The sequence below is a fragment of the Neofelis nebulosa genome, chromosome 10 (assembly GCF_028018385.1).
Source record: "Neofelis nebulosa isolate mNeoNeb1 chromosome 10, mNeoNeb1.pri, whole genome shotgun sequence".
Lineage (NCBI taxonomy): Eukaryota > Metazoa > Chordata > Mammalia > Carnivora > Felidae > Neofelis > Neofelis nebulosa.
Genome location: NC_080791.1, coordinates 46151520 through 46172411, shown reverse-complemented (window position 1 = coordinate 46172411; position 20892 = coordinate 46151520). Strand labels below are relative to the sequence as shown.

The 20892-nt window shown below is 43.2% G+C and overlaps 1 protein-coding gene across 2 annotated transcripts in view; it reads right to left on the bottom strand.

Moving 5' to 3' along the window:
- Nucleotides 1–20892, bottom strand: part of ME3 (malic enzyme 3) — a 185032-nt gene that overhangs the window by 99338 nt on the left and 64802 nt on the right. For both annotated transcript variants that reach the window (XM_058687542.1, XM_058687541.1), the window contains one exon: nt 405–538. In XM_058687542.1, coding sequence (XP_058543525.1) covers nt 405–538 — 134 coding nt within the window. The remainder of the gene's footprint in view (nt 1–404; nt 539–20892) is intronic.

Below are 20892 nucleotides of genomic sequence, written 5' to 3'. Positions count from 1 at the left end.
CCATGTACCACTTCCTTGACACACCTTGCTCCCCTTCTCCCCCTTGCTCCCCTTCTCCCTGTTGAGTGAAATGCCTTCCATGAACCCCAGTGCCGTCTGCTGAAGTCCCATCAGTGCTTCTCTGGCTGACTCAGATACTATCACTTCCCAGAGGCCCAACCAGATTCCACTGGTTGGATGTCAGTCTCCCTTCCCAGTTCTCCCAAGACATGTCTACGGTGCCTCTATCATAACAAGCCCTGTCCCTCAGGGAGACCACCATCCTGTGGAAGACAGGACTGGGTCTGGGATGTCTCAGGGCTCTCAGCCTTTCCCTGCTGCAGAGAACCAAGAGAACCTTGTATGGGCCACAAGAAACAGCTCAGCCTGTGGCTCAAGTAGAGAGAGCAGATCTAGGCACTGACTTGTCCAGGTCGCTCTGCTGCCGCTCATAGTATCTCATGATCCGGAGAAGCTGGACGTCCTGGCTCAGGAAGCAGGGGGGAATCAGGCCGTGGATTCCAAGCTGCAGCCTTTCTTCAAGTGTAAAGGCCATCCCCTGGGAAGAACAAGAAAGAAACACACACGCGAAGGGATATATGTAAAACTACAGAACAGAAAGGTTGCATCCACAGACAGGCAAAAGTCACTGATTCAACAGTGGGCCCTGCATTTGAATCCCACCTCTGCCATTTAAATGACGGGCAATCTTGTGCTAAGTACTTGGATTCTTCTGAGTTTCAGATTCTTCCCGGAAGAATGAGGAAAATATCTACGTGGTCAGTTTTTTTGGTTAGTTTTTGGGGTTTTTTTTAAATGTGTTTTATTTTTTAGAACAATTTTGGATTTACAGAAAAAATGAGAAGACAGTACAGAGAGTTCCCATATATCCCCTCAGCCAATTTCTATTATTAATATCGTCTGTCACTTCAGTACATTTGTTAGAGCTCAAGAACCTATAGTGACACATTATTATGAAGCAAACGCCATAGTTTATTCAGGCTTCCTTGAGGTTTTTTTTGTTTTAGAGAGCAAATGAGCAGGGAAGAGGGGTGGGGGGTGGGGCAGAGAGAGCATCTTAAGTAGGCACCATGCTCAACGTGGAAGCTGATGCAGGACTCAATCCCACAACCCTCGGATCATGACCTGAGTTGGAATCAAGACTCAGGCACTCAACCAACTGAGCCACAGGTGCCCCATAGCCTTCCTTAGTTTTTACCTATGGCCCTTTCTGTTGTTCTTTTTGCAGGATCCCACACTACATCTAGTGATCATGTCTCCTTAGGCTCCTCTGTCTGACAGTTTATCAGACCTTCCTTGTTTTTGATGACTGAGAGTTTTGAGGAGTACTGGTCATGTATTTTATACAATACCCTTCTATGGAATATGTCTGATGTTTTTTTCATGACTCTACTGGGGTTATGGGTTTTTAGAAGGAAGACACAAAGTGCCATTTTACACATCAGATCAAGATACATACTGTCAACACGATTTATCACTGTTGATATCAACCTTGATCGTGACCCTGATCACCTGGCTGGGTAGTGCTTGTCAGGGTTCTCCACTGTAAAGTGACTCCTTTTTTGGAATCTTCTGCATGCAAGATTTTTCTCCCCATTTATTTATTCAATCATTTATTTATATCAGAATGGACTCATGCGTATTTATTTTATACTTTGGGTTATAATCCAATATTTATTTTGTTGCTCAAATTGTTCCAGCTTTGGCCATTGGGAACTCTTTCAGATGGCTCCTGTGTCCCTTTGACATAGTCCCCTAATTCCTTCCTCCTCACTCCCTCTTTCTCTTCCTTCCTTCCTCTCTTTCTTTCTCTCTCTTCCTTCCTTCTTTCTTTTTCTTTTCTTCTCTTTTCTTTCTCTCACTTTCTTCCTGCCTCCCTCCATCCATCTCTTTCTCTCTCTCTTTCTTTCATCTACTTCTTACTTTCTGGCACAAGATGATCTAGGATCACCTTTTATGTTATAGCCTGCTCCGGTCCTAGAATCAGCCATTAATTCAAGGAGACCTAATTCCTTCTTTGAAACATGGCATTGGAAACCAAGGTCTGGTCTCTACTCAATACATGTGCTACTTACTACTGGGGTTTTATTGTTTCTAGTCCCTCTCAGCTAAAAGAGCAAGGAAATGAATCTATATTAAGCTAAACATAACTTCATAGTAATATCTCTAATCCATTACTGCATGGATCATTCTAGCCTCATCACTTTGCTAATCTGTAAATTCTTACTGCACCAGAGACTAAGCTCCCAACACTAAGTACATGCCACCCATGTACTTAATTACTCAATTCCAGTATACACATTTGGTATCAGAATTGTTAACCCATGCCACCATGGGAAACAACTTAATACACTAGATTATAGTGCTTATACGCTGTTCCTTTTGCCTTTAGTCTTCCAAACTTCACTTATTTCCACAGCTACTTAGGTCAGCACTTTTCCTTCCACTCCTTCACTGAGGTTGTATCATACATTTATGTATGATATAACACAGTTATATTCTCATGTTACAGTGTGTATTTGATCCAGTAGCCTATTAAATGATTTGGAAAAAAAATCTGGATACACTAAGATCCATTCTTTGTACTGTAAAGTTGTAGGAGTTTTGACAAATGCATAAGGTCTTGAATCCAACATTATGGCATCATGCAAAATAGTCTCACAGCTCTAAATATTCCATGTGCTTTACCTATTCATCCCTCCCTTCCTCCCCCTGGACCTCTGGCAACTACTGATTTTTTGGCTGTCTGTACAGTTTTATCTTTCCCAGAATGTCATACAACTGGAATCACACAGTATGTAGCCTTTCCAGATTGGCTAATTTCACTTAGCCAGAAGCACATAAGGTTCATCCACCTATTTCTGCGGCTTCCTAACTCATTTCTTCTCATCATGGGAGGACATTCCATGGTCTGGCTGTCCCCTAGTTTCTCCGTTTATCTATTCATCTTGGTTGCTTCCAGTTTTTGGTGAATATAAATAAAGTTGCTATAAATATTCATGTGCAGGTTTTTGTGCAGACATAAGTTTTCAAATCAATTGAGTAAATACGTAGGAGTGCAAGTGCTAGATCATATGGTAAGGCTATGTTTAGCTTTTTACACAAACTGCCAAACTGTTTTCTAAAGTGGCTGTGCTATTTTGCATTCCCACCGCAGCAATGGAGTTTCTATTGCTCCACATCCTTTCTAGCATTTGGTACTGCCAGTTTTTTAAATTTTAGTCATTGTAATAGAACTGTAATGGCATATTATTGTAGTTTTAATCTGTAACTCTCTATTGACATATTAATGGCGAGCATTTTTTCATATGCTTATTTTCCGTCTGTGTACCTTTTTTGGTGAGGTAGCTGCTCGATTTTTGCCCATTTTTTTGCTTGTTTTCCTTAATGTTAAGTTTGAACAATTCTTTGATCTGAGTTTCAAAGTAACCCATATCAAAACTCAAACGGCCTCTTTTGCAGAAATAGAAAAGTCAATCCTCAAATTCATATGCAATAGCAAGGGGCCCTGGACAAACAAAACCATTATTTAATTTAATTTAATTTAATTTAATTTAATTTATTTTTTTAATATGAAATTTATTGTCACATCGATTTCCATACAACACCCAGTGCTCATCCCAACAGGTGCCCTCCTCAATACCCATCACCCACCCTCTCCTCCCTCCCACCCCCCATCAACCCTCAGTTTATTCTCAGTTTTTAAGAGTCTCTTATGGTTTGGCTCTTTCCCTCTCTAACCTTTCTTTTTTTTTCCCTTCCCCTCCCCCCATGGTCTTCTGTTAAGTTTCTCAGGATCCACATAAGAGTGAAAACACATGGTATCTGTCTTTCTCTGTATGGCTTATTTCACTTAGCATAACACTCTCCAGTTCCATCCACGTTGCTACAAATGGCCACATTTCATACTTTCTCATTGCCAACTAGTATTCCATATGTAAACCACAACTTCTTTATCCATTCATCAGTTGATGGACATTTAGGCTCTTTCCATAATTTGGCTATTGTTGAAAGTGCTGCTATAAGCATTGGGGTACAAGTGCCCCTAGGCATCAGCACTCCTGTTATCCCTTGGGTAAATTCCTAGCACTGCTATTGCTGGGTAATAGGGTAGATCTGTTTTTAATTTTTTGAGGAACCTCCATGCTCTTTTCCAGAGTGGCTGCGCCAGTTTGCATTCCCACCAACAGTGCAAGAGGGTTCCTGTTTCTCCACATCCTCTCCACCATCTATAGTCTCCTGATTTGTTCATTTTAGCCACGCTAACTGGTATGAGGTGATATCTCAATGTGGTTTTGATTTGTATTTCCCTGATGAGGAGTGATGTTGAGCATCTTTTCATGTGCCTGTTGGCCATCTGGATGTCTTCTTTAGAGAAGTATCTATTCATGTCTTCTGCCCATTTCTTCACTGGATTATGTTTTTTGGGTATTGAGTTTGGTGAGTTCTTTATAGGTTCTGGATACTAGCCCTTTATCTGATATGTTATTTGCAAATATCTTTTCCCATTCCATCGGCTGCCTTTTAGTTTTGTTGATTGTTTCCTTTGCTGTGTAGAAGCTTATCTTCGTGAGGTCCCAATAGTTCATTTTTGCTTTTATTTTTTTTTTTTTTTTTTTTTTTTTTTTAATTTTTTTTTTTTTTTCAACGGTTTTTTATTTATTTTTGGGACAGAGAGAGACAGAGCATGAACGGGGAAGGGGCAGAGAGAGAGGGAGACACACAGAATTGGAAACAGGCTCCAGGCTCCGAGCCATCAGCCCAGAGCCTGACGCGGGGCTCGAACTCACAGACCGCGAGATCGTGACCTGGCTGAAGTCGGACGCTTAGCCGACTGCGCCACCCAGGCGCCCCTCATTTTTGCTTTTAATTCCCTTGTCTTTGGAGATGTGTAAAGTAAGAAATTGCTGGACAGCAACATGCAGAACAATGAAACTAGACCACTTTCTTACACCATTCACAAAAATAAACTCAAAATGGATGAAGGACTTATACGTGTGACAGGAAACAAAACCATTATTTTAAGTTTATTTATTTATTCATTTATTTATTTATTTTGAGAGAGAGAGAGAGAGAGAGAGAGAGAGAGAGTGAGTGCATGGATGGGGGAGGGGCAAAGAGAGGAGAGAGACAATCCCAAGCAGGCTCCGTACTGTCAGTACAGAGCCTGACCCGGGGCTCTGTACTCATGAACCATGAAGTCATGATCTGAGCAGAAATCAAGAGTTGGATGCTTAACTGACTGAGCCACCCAGGTGCCCCCAAAAACCATCTTTAAAAAAGAAGATTTTAAAATGTAACACAAAGCTACAATAATCCAAACAGGGTACTAGCCTAAGGATAGATAAATAGATCAACAGAATAGAATCAAGAGTTCAGAAATAAACTCATACATTGACGGCAAATTGCTTTTTGACAAGAATGCTGAGTTCATTCAATGGGAGAAAGAACAGTCTCTTAAAGACATGTGCTGGGATAACTGGATTTCCACATGCAAAAGAATAAAGTTGGATCCCTACCTCATACTCAATACAAAAATTAACAAAAAGTGGATCAATAACCTAAGTATAAGAGCTAAAATCATAAAACTCTTGGAAGAAAACACAGGGATAAACCTTCATGACCTTGGATATAGCTATGAGTTCTTCGATGTGATATTAAAAGCACCAGTAACAAAGGAAAAATTAAGTAAATAGACTTCATTTGAAAACTTTTGTGCAAAAAGGACACTAACTATTAAGAAAGTGAAAAGACAACTTAGAGAATGGGAGAAATATTTGGAAATAACATAAGGCATTTAATATCTAGAATCTATAAATAATTGCTATAACAGAACCAACAAAAAACAACCCAATTGAAAAATGGGCAAATAAATAACTTGAATATACATTGCTCCAAAGAAGATACATAAATGGCCAATAACACATGAAAAACGGTCAGCATCATTAATCATTAGGAAAATACAAATCAAAACTACAATGAAATACCATTTCATACCCACTAGAATGGCTGTAATAACAACAGTAAATGACAAGTGTTGATGAGGCTGTGGAAAAATTAAAACCCTCATACACTGCTGGTACGAATGGAAAGTGTTGCAGCCTCTATGGAAAAATAGTTTAGCAGTTCCTCAAAGCTAAACATAGAATTACCAGATGACCCCAGCAACTCACACCCAGATATATACCCAAAGGAATGGAAAACAAGGACTTGAATAGACACTTGTACACCAACATCCAATGCAGCATTATTCACAATAGCTAAAAGGTGGAATCAACCCAACGTATGAGGAGATAAAATGTATACAGGAACAATGAAGATTTAGTCAAGTGTAAAAAGGAATGAAGTTCTGATACATGCTGCTACGTGGGTGAACCCTGAAAATGACATGCTAAATGAAATAAGCGAGGTATGGAAGGACAAATACAGGATTCCACTTACATGAAATGTCAAAATAGGTAAATTCACAGAGACAGCATAGATTAAGATTACTAAGGGCTGAGAGGGGGTAAGTTATTGCTTAACGGTTACAGAATTTCTGTTTGGGATATGATGAAAAACTTTGGAAATGGACAGCGGTGACGGTTGGACAACTTTGTGAATACACTTGATGCCACTTAATTGTACACTTAAGAATGGTTAAAATGGCAAATTTTGTTATACTTTACCACAATTTAAAAAGAATTAATAACATACCCTAAACCATTAAGATGTACACTTTACATGGGTGAATTATAACTCAATAAAGCTGTCTTAAAAGAATTCTTTGTGTGTTTTGGATCCAAATCTTGTATCAGACATGTACGTTATAACTATGTCTCTGAGTATGCGGCTGGTCTTTTCATTCTCTTACCAGAGTCTTTCACAAACAAGCTTTTTCTGGTTTGGGCGCGGGCAGGGAGATGGGGAACAAGTGGGACGTCACGGAATCTGCTCCCTGGCCTGTTAAGCCCTCTGGAGACAGCGTCTGCTGGCCGAAGTTCAGGGACTGTTCTCTAAGGGACACTGGGAGACACGGGGACCACAGCTGCCCTACCTTTATCCCAGTATGATAGAGTGCCACCCATGGTGTGAAGAAGACCTTTTCTGTGTAGAGCTCGGGCGGCACAGCCTAGAAGCTCCTGGCTTTCTCATGAAGGGTCCTGGGAGTGACGACAGTAGCAAGCTCCTGAGTGGCTGCCACGGGTGGAGGACATCAACAAGGAAGGGAGCAGAATCTCCACAGGGGTTTTGTAGGGGACTGAGAGCAGTTTTTAATTAATTAGTTAATTGCTTATTCTGTCAGTGTGGCTGCCATCGTATCCGAGGTTGATGGCACCTGGAGCAACTCTGGTTAAGCCCTCCATCCACAATGAGCCCCAGGTAGCGCAAGGTTCCTCCCACAAGTGGGGAAGGCTATGCGTGGTAAGCGAGAGCTAGATTGTTCCCAGGGCAGTCTAGCTGCCCCCAGAGTCCCTGGACACCAGAGCTCCCCGCATTGCCCTGCCAGCTGAAAAATACCTCCTCTACTACGATTATTACAAGCTCTGTTAGAGAGAGTTCGGTAATGACGGAGATGCAAGCCCGCATGCTGATCGTCCACACGTTAGGATTGTTGCCATCATCAGCTCCAAGAAAGGGGTCTCATAAATACCCAATCTTACCTTATCCTTACAACCACACTGTGCGGAGGTTTTACAACCTCTACTAGATGAGGTTCTACAACCTTTCTAGAGGAGATGGCTAACCAAGAGAGGTTATAGCATGCTCTGGAAGTTGCCCAGCTGTGGCCTGTATTTCATTGCTTCTTAACTAGGATGCATCTTACAATCAGTGAGCACATTTGGTGCCAATCATTTCTTCATGATTTCATTGACTAGGGGCAAGTGACAGAACCAAGATGTGATCACAGGCTTCATGTGTTGCCATTACCATATTTCCCTACCAGGGCCTTGGTGGATAGGCCTCAGAAAATGTGAGTTGGGATACAGGTGGTGACAGAGAAGTGGAAAGAAAGAAAGAAAGAAAAATAAAGAAGTGAATAAAAGTTAGACTCCTTGGTTACTCCCAATTTTCTCTTTGTTTTTGTTTTGTAATCTCTAAAACCATGAATACTGGGCTCCTCCAGTGTTTTTAAAAAGCAATAAAGACATCTCAGCTTAGTGAAAATCCTAAAGAGTTGTTCCCCCCCTCTCCGATGTGCTGGAGGTGTAAGAAAGTTCTATCCTAAGATAGGCTCCACTGTGTTTGAAAGTATGACTCACAAAGAATTCTCAAAGTACTGTTCACACATAAAATTCCACACTTTTTCTTCATCAAAGCCCAAAGTCACCAGTTCATAAATCCCCTGTGCTGGCCACCGGCTTTGCAAGCTGGTGCAACACTGAGGTCCCCGATCATTTTGCAGGAAACCACCCACCCTGGACACTGAGCACTTTCACCAAACACCATTAGGCAGGAGACTGTTCACTGGCTTGGTAAAGACTGTGATCGTCTCTTCTTGGCCCTGGGGATCCCAGGGAGGCCCAGGCATTGAATTATGACATCATCTTTGCTAATGACCGCTGTGGCTTTTAATAATAGTCCTCTTCTCTCTACAAGGCTAAGTGTTTCTCTTGGCTGATTGCCACCAACTTCTTTTGTATTTGAGGGAAAAATTATGACTGTTTAGCAACTGGTAATTTCAGGGATTAAAAAAATACTTCTAGAAGCTTCTTTTCATCCCGAAGCTAATGTGAAGGCAACTTCAGATTTACAAGTTTGTAAAGCAGAAATTCAGGCACGTTAGCTGTATGATGGCCTCCAAAATAGGATTAGCGCAAGATGATTCACTAGCACATAGCAGAGAAGTATTTGAATTTATATTTCTCTAAAAAATAAATAAAATTTGCTAATTGACACTCAAGACTCTTGATCTGTATGTCAAAAAGTCATATAATTCCCATAAGGTATACCAGGAATCCTGAGGTAAAAGTAGGGCTTGTACAACACGGAGGAGTTCACAGTGGGGCCCTTATTCATTTTTACCACGTTGAGAAATTATAGTCTCTGTGTGCCTGGTTAAATAAGAGTTATGCATTGTATTATCAAATTGTAACAAAGCCCTCAAAATAGAACAAGTGGCTTTTAAAAATGGCTGACTCTCTTCGTTATAGTTCAACCTCATACCCTTGTGGTATTCAGCCCACATGAGTAGGGACCTACAGTTACTACTCTTAAAATGTTTTTACTGTTACAGAGCCACTGCTCTGACCACTCCCTCAGCCAAGTGTACCTCCCAGCTCTGGCTTCTCTCAGGGCATCTCTGGACCTCGCCAGGATCCAATGACCGAGGAGTTAATGTCTGGCAGAGTGGGTGGCCTCAAGACCCTATTCTAGAACTAAAGGCCTGGGACTATTTTGATTGGTCAGTGCCTAGCTGTACCAGTGTTAATCTTTTAACTGTCACCCCCAACTTTACTTAGTTTACCATCTTCTCCGAATGATCTCTAGCCCAGCTACTGAACTCTGCCTATGGGCTCAGCATAGCCTAAGTTCTCAGGACAAAACTTTCTGACTTCAGAGAGAAGATGTCTGAATAGATCCCATCATCAAATGGCAGGGCTCACGGGCAGCAAGCCCCTCAGGCTGTGCCCCTGACCCAGCCTCCTGCTGTTCAGAGATCCAAGCTTCCCAGTGCTCGGTGCCTTGTGACTTAGCTTCTCTGAGGGCAGGCCTCCCCAACCCACTTGGTGACCTGCCTGGTGCCTCTGGATCCAGAGCCTTGCTGGACACTTGACAATTTCTTCTCATTCATTCCATATGCATTTATGAGTTCCTACTTTGTGCCAGGACTACCACGTTAGACACTGGGGAGTTCGAAAGGAAAGAGGTGTTGGTTGCTGCCATCCTGAGTCTATTAGAGGAGTCACATGGATTAACATATAATGGAGATTCTGGGACTCTGCCCTGAGCAAGCCATGCCCTGATCTCTTTCACCTGTTGTGGGATTCAATGAAATAATGCCTGTAAAATGCTCAGCACAGGTCCCGGCACATAGGAGGTGCTCCGTGAGTGCTAGCTGTTGTTCCCTATTATCATTACTATTGTGTCCATGGGACAGGGTGCACACAAGACCTCACTGGCAGATGCTGGAGATAAGCCCTAAAGAGTGGTCAGGAGCTAGTCTGGCAGAAGGGGCTGGAGGAGTAGGGGCTGGAGTGATGCCACCACATCGAATGTAACTGCCCATCCACGGCTGTGCAAGGCTCCTGCCTTGGCTGCTCTGTGCATCCTCCCCACGCCCCGACGGGCACACTCTTTCTGCCGCCATGCACTGACTCACATCTGTACCCTGCCCGCTATGCTTTGACAGCTTCCCTCCTCCATTTCCCAATCCACAGTCCAGGGCCCCTCCTCCAGGAGGCTGTCCCTGACACCCCATTTCACACAGCTCTCCCCCTTCCCTCAGAGTCATTGTCATACAGTTTAGCAATGAAATGTATTTTTTGTTTGGTTTCTTCAGCATTAATTATAGGTAATAAACTCAGGGTGGTAAAAAGCAGACACTTCAAAGCAGCTCACGTGGGGCTACAGCACAGCAGTATCATCATCAGTAACAGCAGCAACCATTAGCTTTTATTGAGCACCAGCTGGGCTGTGTCAGGCACTGAGACAGGCACTTTCTACCTGTCATCTCCAATCATCACAGCAACCCTGCGTTAACAATCGTGTGATTAGTATCCCCATTTATGGACTAGGAGACTGAGGCCAGAGGGGTAAGTTAATTTGCCCAAGGTCACACAGTGAGTTGATGGAAGAAGCAGGAGCAGAACCCAGGTCCATATGTTTCCAGTATTCACACTCTTGAAGCAAGGCAAGTGCTCCTGAGAGTTAACAGGTTCAACAGGTTGTGGATCGAGCTGGCTTTTATTTCAGGGGAGATGAAATTATTCTGCTTCTCCAAATAGAGCCAGTGACCTTAACAGTTCAGCTACTGCTGAGTGGACCTCTGTGTCAGCACTGGGCCAGTCAGCCCGTCTGCAAGCAGGTGCGCTTGTACCCGTGCAATCATGTACTCAGCTCGTGACACACATGCAGCCGTGTTTCCTCTGACCAGTATAACTATGGAAGAAGGACAGCAGACACACGTGTAAAGGGATTCCGTTCCACCATCATTACATCACGCTTGAAGCGGACTGCATATGCCATAACCCACTTCCTCCGTCCGTTCACTGCAGCAGCTGGGACAGAGCTGTGTGCCACCAGCTCCCAAACCGTACAGTTGAAGCTGATTAGCTGCTAGAGGACTGGAAGGCGTTTCCTCCTCCTTTTGCATAGTACTTCATGACTCTATCCGTTTGGGATTTTTATAAGTTAGGGTGACATGGACTGCTGTAGGTAGAAAGTGGGGTGACTGAGGCTGCCATTCTCTCACTGAATCCCGGTTTGTGAAGGGCCCCTGAGCACATTCCTGGGATGGATATTTGGGGATCTTAGAAACACAGGCATCAGGAAGTCTTCACAGACACAGACCTGAGAATGGCCTTCCCCCCAGACACACTTCTGGGATCGGTGCAAAATCACAGATCCAGAAACAGACTGTAAATTCCCGAAAGTGGAGGATATGCTGTTCATTATGCCCAGAGCTAACCTTAACCAAGTTTTGGGCTCCAAGACTGGGCTTTGGTGCTGTGGGTTGCAAATGTACGGAAAAGTTCCTCTTCTACTGAGAAATACAATCCCATTTTCCTTCCATGGCATAAGGCCCCCGACACAGAGGTGCTGTGCTCATGCAGCCAGTGTGGGGGAGTGGGAAGGGTGCTTCAGGCCAAGGGCCTACATCAGTTCCTCCACTTCCAGGCTGTGGGACTCTAGGGAACTTACTTCACCTCTCCGAGTCTGCTGCCTTCACTGGGTGACTGTATCAGTCAAATGAGAACAGGGATGTTGAGATTTCATTAATTCAAAAAAGTGTCAGAAAGGCTAAAAAAAAAAAAAAAAAAAAAAGACTGGGACTGTTGTCGTTTCAAATTCCTCTGGATTCAGGACTAGAAGCTACTTAGCAATTGCCCTGAATGGCATTTATTTCCTTTCTTGTCTCTTTTCCCTTCAAGGCAGTAAGTTCCTTGAGGGCAGGGATTAGGACTATATGAGCTGTGTGCCCTTTTGGTCCAGCATGCCTTGCATATTTCTACTGCTTTATTACTTCTGGAATGGTCTCAGATGGTTCATGGCATCTGGTCCTAGATTGGGCAGGTGTTATATCACCAGGTATAAAAGAGATTGAGGCTCTGACAGGTCAATGACATGCTGAGGGCACATGGCTAATACATGCTATTCAAAAGCATGTGAGAATAATGGCCATTTCAACTGTCTTGCCGTCAGAAGACTGGTTTTTGCAGAGTTGTTGGATAAGGACCAACATGCAAGGGAAATGGAAGAATCTGCTCCTGAAATACTTGGCAACTTTAGGATTTTGTCCTAACTGAACAAGGGGAGAGGGGTAGATAGTTGGAAGGCTTATGAATCATTCTCTTGGCAAAATTCTCTGTGGCAGTTGGAATGCCTCATGACCCTTTCTTCCCAAGAGACCATTATTTAAAATTTAAATAATATTGTTCTTGGCACACTGATGGCCCTCTTACTCAGCTGACCCTCAACAGAGTAGCAGCAGAGGAAGGTGACGGACAGGGGACCGGCTGAGGACAAGGGAGGACCGCTTCCTTCCTCCAACAATACAAGAGCTCTTTGACAGGCCCAGCCTGGGAGGATTGGGTCCAAAAGTGAACCATGACCAGGAAAAATCAAACAAACAGGCGCATTTGGGAGGGTCTCTGAATAGGCCTTGTACACATATGCCTAGTGCGTGCGGATGAGTGGGTGGGGCAGCCAGTACTGCACGTGAACCTGCCCAAGGCAAGTTCATCCAACAGGGCAACTGTGCAGCAGGTCACTGTTAACCTGTTCGAGCCCTGAGGGCAACCAAATCCTCCTCCTCCTGGGCCTCAGCCTCAATTCTGTCCACTGATCAGATGAACCAGGAAGGAGGTCATTTGTCCTGGAGACGGATGACTGATGTGGCACAGAGGAGATCAGAGTAACCCGTCTCCTCTGTCATTAGGCAGCAGGAGTTCTAGGCCCAGAGTCATTCTGCACTGACTTTTAACAACTGTTTATATTTAACTGCATCTTTGGATTTTACAAAGCAGTTTTATTTCCTTTGCTGTGTTTGACAATCCCCCCAAACAAAAAGAATATCCCTATGACAGTGGTTCCAAACTGTGCTACCCCTTAGAACCACCTAAGGAGCTTTAAATGCCCAGATCACAACCCATACCCATCAAGTCAGAATTCTTGGGATGGACGCCTGGATGAGGAGTTTCTAAACAGCCACAGGCTGTCCCAAGGTACAGTAAAGACCAGTCCCCTATAAGGCAGGCTATGAAAGTGTTATGCTCATCTTGCAGATGGTAACGCTAAGGCTAAGACAATGAAATGATTTCCCTAAAATCGAAGCCCCAGCAATTTGCAGAAATGGGACTTGAACTTTGAATTCCATTTCAAATTGTTGGTTCATTAATTTTTTACATAATCATTCATTTAGCAAGTATGCTTTGAGGATCAGCCACATACTAGGCATCCGATATACAGTGAGGGACCAAATATATATGTCCTCTGCCTCCATGGGATTTCAGTTTAGTGATCTATTCATTCAAACCAGTGTCCTTTACACCATTTTATATTTTGGAATTAATTTGGAATTATGCAGACTAATCTAGTGGCCGGCAGGCTGGGGTGCTCAGCAAAATAACACTGGTGGTGTTTTTTGCTAGAGTTCAGGTACAGACTTGCCCATGAGAGGCCATGGAGAAGGGAGATCAGGCTTCAAAGTCACTGGCCCTGTATTCAAACTGTGGCTCTGTCCCCAACAGCTCTGTGATCCTGGACAGCTTTCTTAACCTCTCTGATCCTCAGTTTCCTCATCTATGGAATGAAGATAGCAATACCCATTTCCAAAGACTGCTGTGAGGACTAACGGAACCCCTTGCATGGTGTGCCCAGCTCATTGAGGCACTCAGTAAACAGAGCTGTGTCCGGGTCCTTACTAGATGCTGAGCATGGCAAAGAATGCAAGACTTCATGGATATCATGCTCCTGAGAGGTACAGCAGCCTAGAGTGTCCTTAGAATTTCTCATCCAAGGGGTGCATGGGTGCTCAGTTGGTTAAGCATCCAACTCTTGGTTTTGGCTCAGGTCATGATCTCATGGTTTGTAGGTTCAAGCCCCACATCGGGCTCTGCGCTGATGGCACGGAGCCTACTTGGGATTCTGTCTCCCTCTCTCTCTGCCCCTCCCCTGCTCGCTCTCTATCTATCTCTCTCTCAAAAATAAATAAATAAGCATTAAAAAAAAATTTCTCATCCTGTTTATTGTGCCCTCTCTTACCTCTATCCTTAGTCCAGTGTATTTATCTTCCTTGGTACTCACATTTGGGACACCATTTACCTGGGGGTTAAGAGTATGTCCCTGATAAATTTTAACTAGTAGTGACAACCTGATGGAAATCTAAAATTAATGAGAGAAAGTCAAAGGGGACTGGACTGAAAGTTAAAAGTTCAAGTACCAGGAATGCTTTCTGAACTGTATTTCCATTTTTAAATTAGATTTATATTAAAAGAAAGGGAAAGGAAATGTAGAACCGTAAGCCTGTGAGCTTATTCGTACCCAGTACTTTGCTTCTCTAATCGACATCGAACTGGTTCTTTCTTCCCTCATGAGACAGAATCTAACTTTTTCACCTCATTAATTTCAAAGTCTTCTAGAAGAGTTCTCATTTCATAAACATTATCAGCTCTGGGACCTATAAGTTTCGGTATAGGTTTGTATTTAATCAAACAGCTCTTTCCACTGATGATTTCCTGTAAGGGCACTGGGATTCCTGCACATGTAACACAGCTGTTCTGGAGTGACACTGTCTACTCTGAAGGAAAACTCGCAGGGTAACCTCCCCTCCAAATGTCCTGAAATAAACAACTCTGTGCCCAGGGCTATATTTAGTGACATTTAGCCACCAGGCTCTTCTAAGACCTACTTCATCCTGTGTTAAGTAAAATCAATATTCAAAGTCTCGTTTAGGGGCCCCTGGGTGGCTCAGTGGGTTAAGTGTCTGACTCTTGTTTCGGCTCTCACAGTTTCGTGAGTTCAAGTCCCACGTTGGGCTCTGTGCTGACAGTGCAGAGCCTGCTTGGGATTCCCTCTCTCTACCCCTCCCCTGCTCTCTCTCTTTCTCTCAAATTAAATAAACATTTAAAAAAATAAAATAAAATAAAGTCTCCTTTAAATGACTTACTAATAGCTTACTGATCATTGAATGATTGGGTCATTATTAAATATCCTGGAAATTTTAATTTGCATTTAAAGATGAATATTCAGTTTGTAAGTTAGTCTACTAAGAGCTAGGCTTGTGTAGCTGTTGAAATAATCAGCACACTATTTCAATTTTATCCTTCTACAATACCCTCTGAAGTAAAGTATCTGCCCCAAATTATATGGTTAATAAGGTATAGAGCTGGAATACGAACCCAGGCCTGTGTGCCACTGAAGCTCATACTGGCAATCACTATTTTGCTCACACTGTTTTGCACTGCATTCTTTGCTGTGATTTTGCACATTCTACAATGACCTCGGTCAGCCACATTAAAGACGAGGCTCAAGCAGTCTATGCAAGTGAGTGTTCCCAAGCTTTTACCTTTAATACCTTCTCTAGAGACAGAAGTAGGACACATGCAGCACCATTTCAGTGTTCTTTCTCCAAAGGTGCAGGGAATGACAAGGACTGGGAATAGAAATGAAATGCTCTCCCCAGGAGAGCAAAATAGAGCAGTGTTTGCCAGACTCAGACTCTGGCTGTGAAATCAATTTACTAGGGAAAAACTGACATTAAAAAAATGTTTTTTTTTTTTAACGTTTATTCATTTTTGAGAGATGGAGAGAGACAGAGCATGAGTAGGGGAGGGGCAGAGAGAGAGGGAGACAGAATCCAAAGCAGGCTCCAGGCTCTGATCTGTCAGCACAGAGCCCAACGCAGGGCTGAACCCATGGACCATGAGATCATGACCTGAGACGAAGTTGGACACTAAACCGACAACCAGGCGCCCTGGGAACAAGCGACATTTTAAAAAATGATGGATTTGAATAGAAAATATAGGGTTGCATCAGTTTAGTGAGGGTGAGTACTGTTTGGCTCACTGTTTATTTAATTGCCTGTGTGAGTGGTGCACACAGGGTAGTGTGTATCTATGGGCGCTGGTTTGTGATGTAAAGTGCCTATTTAACTGCAGGTGTGGCTGAACAGTTGAGAAACAATGTAACACAGGATAGTGATTACCAGTGGTGACTTAGACAGCTGCTTGAATCCCAGCTCTGACCCTTACAAGATACATGGCCTAGGTACATTACCTAAAAGTTTCAGGTTCCTCCCCTTTAAATCGGGGATGGTAACAGTACCTATTTCATAATGTGTCCTGTGCAACAGGGTGTCTGACGTTTAGTAAGGACTTACTAAACCAAATGCCAGCTATCGTTACGTTAAATACAGCGCTTTGGGTGATAAGCTGGTGGCAAGCAAGGGCAATGCTTTGCATCATGTCCCCAGAATCATTTAAATTCCAGACGTGTATATCCATCTGCTCCCTGGGCATCACGACCTACATGTCTCATAGGCATGTCCAACACCACATGCTCCAAACCAAACTCATCTTTCTTGCCAGAACTCCGTCCTGCACTCTCTCCTCAACAATGGAACTCCAGAGAAAGTCCATTAGCCCAGGGGAAACTCCAGAGGCATCCTGTATTCCTTACAACCCAACCCATATATGCAGTCATTGCTAAATTCAGATGGAGTTTTATCTCCTAAATGGTTCTAATTTTTCCTCTCTTGTCCAAGTGCCTCATTCTCATCCTCTTGATCTCTTCAGTGTCTCCCTGGTCTCTAATAAACCGATAGTTCTTCAACAGCTGGACTCTGGTCTTCCCTACTCTCACCCAAGCTGTCATTGTCCTGCCCCTGGAATATACCTTTTAGAACTTCTGCCAGACATTTTCCAAAAACCAAGTTAGATAATTTCACTTCCTAACCTAAAACATCTTTATTAAAGCCTACAAGGCTTTTCATAAGCTGTGTGTCATTTCTGGCTTCATCTCTTGCCAGCCTCCATGGGTAGCCTTCAATACAGCAAACTAGATCATTCCTAGCAAACTGGGCATTTTCATGCCTCTGTGTGTGTATATGCTGGTTCCTCTGCAGAGAGCACCCTTCTATGTCTGTCTGCCAATCACAAAAGTTCACTGAAGGATGAAAGGTTGAAGGACTTACACTTATAATTAAGGACTCTGAGTCTCTAAGTTCACTGTACATCAGGAGTGCCTGGGTTGCTGGCTAGAAATTCAAGTCCTAGGCCTGTACCATTAAATGTTGATTACAGAGAGCCTGGGCTTTTCTTTCACCTGCACAAGTTCTAATCCACAACACACAGATTCAGGAGGAAAGGTGAGGGTATTGTCCTTGGAAATTATCTCAATAGAGATTCATTTAGGACAATTGCTTAATTAAGGAGGATGGGTGGGTGGATGCTGACTTATTAGTAAAGGTACATCTTTTTTTTTTGAAGTTTATTTATTTATTCTGAGAGAGACAGAGTGAGAGGGGAGGGGCAGAGAGAGAGGGGGACAGAGAATCCAAAGCAGGTTCCATGCCACCAGCGACAGAGCCTGATGCAGGGTACAAACTCACAAAACTGCGAGATCATGACTTGAGCCAAAACCAAGAGCCAGACACTTAACCAACTGAGCCAGGCACCCCAGTAAAGATACAGCTTTTTAAATGAGCAGCAATGACAAGAAGGAAAAATACTGCTATTTAATATAATTCTTTATTAATGTTACTGCCTTAAAGTATGAAGACTGCATAGCACAAAAGCACAATGATAGTACTCATCATCATACACTGTCATAGCATGATCTCTCTTTGTCCTTAGTGGAAAATCCTAATGAGAGTCCTGGCACTGGGTAGGTTTATAATAGAAAGAGAACATCAGCTTCCATGCCTATGGAGAAGACCAAAGCCAAGTTGTTTCTATTCAGTTTGAAACAAAGGGATTTCTCTGTTATTAAAAAAAAAAAAAAAAGACAGAAGCTTCAAGTTAAGTATCTGGGCTTTTGGGACAATTAAACCTTGGTGAGAAACCAGGATCAGAGGCTGGCTTTTTATAAGGAACAAATCTCTAAAGTATTTTTATGGCTGAAAGTTAATGCAAACCAGATAACCCAAGGCTTACAGATAAGGACCTTAGAATACGTTTCTCATTGCTGTCTCTGTTGAGATGTCCAGCATCTGGCCCACTCTTCTCACACAAAATAGTTGTCACTCATTCATTCATTCATTCAGCACATACTGTATGACATGCACAATTCTAGATACAGGTTTAAAGAGAGATGAAAAAGCCTGAATCTTATGTTCCAGTAGGGGAAATTAACACAAGATACAAGACAAAGTGATTTGTCACTCATTCAAACAAAGTTACAAAACAAGTCAACAACATTCATTTGACAAAAATTTGTTGAGTGCACAAGGCAGTGTGCTAGGCTGGGGATACAGCTGTGAAAAAGAGAAGCTCATGTGCCAGCAGGGAAGACAATAAATAAATGATTATCTAAGGAATCCTTTCATGATAAGAAATACTACAGAGCATGCGGAGAAAGAGGATCTCTTTTGCATTGTTGGTGAAAATGCAAGCTGGTGCAGTCACTCTGGAAAATAGTATGGAGATTCCTAAAAAAACTAAAAATAGAACTACCCTACAACCCAGCAATTGCCCTACTAGGCATTTATCCAAGGGATATAGGTGTGCTGTTTCGAAGGGACTCATGCATCCCCATGTTTATAGCAGCACTATCAACAATAGCAAAAGTATGGAAAGAGCCAAAATGTCCATTGACAGATGAATGGATAAAGATGATGTGGTATATATACACAACGGTGTATTACTCGGCAATAAAAAAGAATGAAATCTTGCCATTTGCAACTATGTGGATCGAACTGGAGGATATTACACTAAGTGAAATTAGTCAGAGAAAGGCAAATATCATATGACTTCACTCATATGAGGACTTTAAGACACAGAACAGATGAACACAAGGGAAGGGAAGCAAAAATAATATAAGAACAGGGAGGGGGACAAAACCTAAGATACTCTTAAATATGGAGAACAAACAGAAGGTTGCTGGAGGGGTTGTGGGAGGGGGTATGGGCTAAATGGATAAGGGGCACTAAGGAATCTACTCCTGAAATCATTGTTGCACTATATGCTAACTAATTTGGATGTAAATTTAAAAATATAAAAAATAAAATTAAAAAAAAGAACACACACACACAGAACTACTACAGAGCAGATGCAGAGGATGCTATGACAGCAAGGGAGGAACCAGGATCCCTGATGTGGTTTCCTTTGGAGGGAGGAGGTGATCGGGAGAGCCATCCCTAAGGAAGCAACATTTAAGATGAGATATGAAAGATAAATAAAGAGTTAATCAGGCCAGGCGCCAAGGCAGAGTTGAGCAGAGAAAAGACAAACACACTAAGTGGAGAAGAAACAGCATGTTAAAAGACTCTGAAAGAGGAATGAACACAGGCTGAACCAAGATGGTGCAGCAGGTGGGTGACTTTGCTAAGGACTTGTTTTCAGCCACAGGGCAATGGGAGAACCCAGAAAGGTTTGAAAGAGAAGAGACATAATTCACTTTGCAGTTTTTTCGCAAATGATCGCTTTGGCTACAGTGAGAATTTTTGGAGGGGACTAAGAATGTGTTAATAACTTGGAAGATTCCTGCAATAATCTAGGTAAAATGTAATGGCAGGTTGGACTAGAATGGTGGGGTGCCGATGGAGAGAGCTGGAAGGATGAGATGTCTGGAGGAAAGAGATGCACAGTAGCTGGTAATGGACAAGATTTGGGGTTGAGTGAGAGGCAGGGGTCAAGGATAATTGCCAACAGAACTGAGTAGATGACTGTGACGGTGTCCCTGAAGTGGGATGCCAAAGAGTGAGGACCAGGATACTTGGGGGGAGGGGATGGAAGGAAAGGAGAACATCTCAAATTGCACTTTGTACCCCCTGAGTGTGATAGCCTGTGAGACAGCCACCTGTAGATGTCAAGTGGGCAACTGGGCATCTGTAAGTCTGGGTCGTAGAGAGAGGGCTAGAGAATGAACCTGAAGCAAACAGGTGGTAATTGAGACTCCATGGAGAGACTTTAGAATGCGGAAGAGCCTAGGCAGGAGCCTGAAGACACTTCAGCATGTGAAAGCTGGATAAAGGGGATAAAGTGCTAGAGGAAGGTGAGAAGGGACAGAAACTGAGAGGCAGAAGGGGAAGGAGAAATTGGGTTGTCACAAGATGGCCAAAGAGGAGCATTTCTGGAAGGAAGGAGGGAGTCGTCAATACTGCTGAATTTCTCTGAAAGGTCAGGTAACATGAGGACTGAAAACTGTCTGCTGGATTCAGCAAAGAGGAGGTCCCCTGTAAGCCAGTGAAGGTCTGCTCCAGAAAGACTGGGGTAGTTGGAAGAGAGAGCAGGAGGCAAGAAAACAAACAGCAAACACACACAACTCTCCAAAAGTTTGGCTACCAAAGGCAAGTGGCTTAAGGTGGAGAGGCTTGAGCATGTTGAAATGCTGATGGGAGGAGTTGTTCAGGAAGGGAGAGGATGGAAGCCAGAGCCCAGGTGGAGGGACTGGTCCTGGACAGAGGAGGCCCCCTCAGCTGCTGGAACAGGAGGGAGAGAGGCACGGCCACGTGGAGGTGCAGTGCTCTTACATGCACCATGCGGAAATCATCTGCGGGGAGGGAGGGTTGGTGATGTCAGAGTGGAGAGG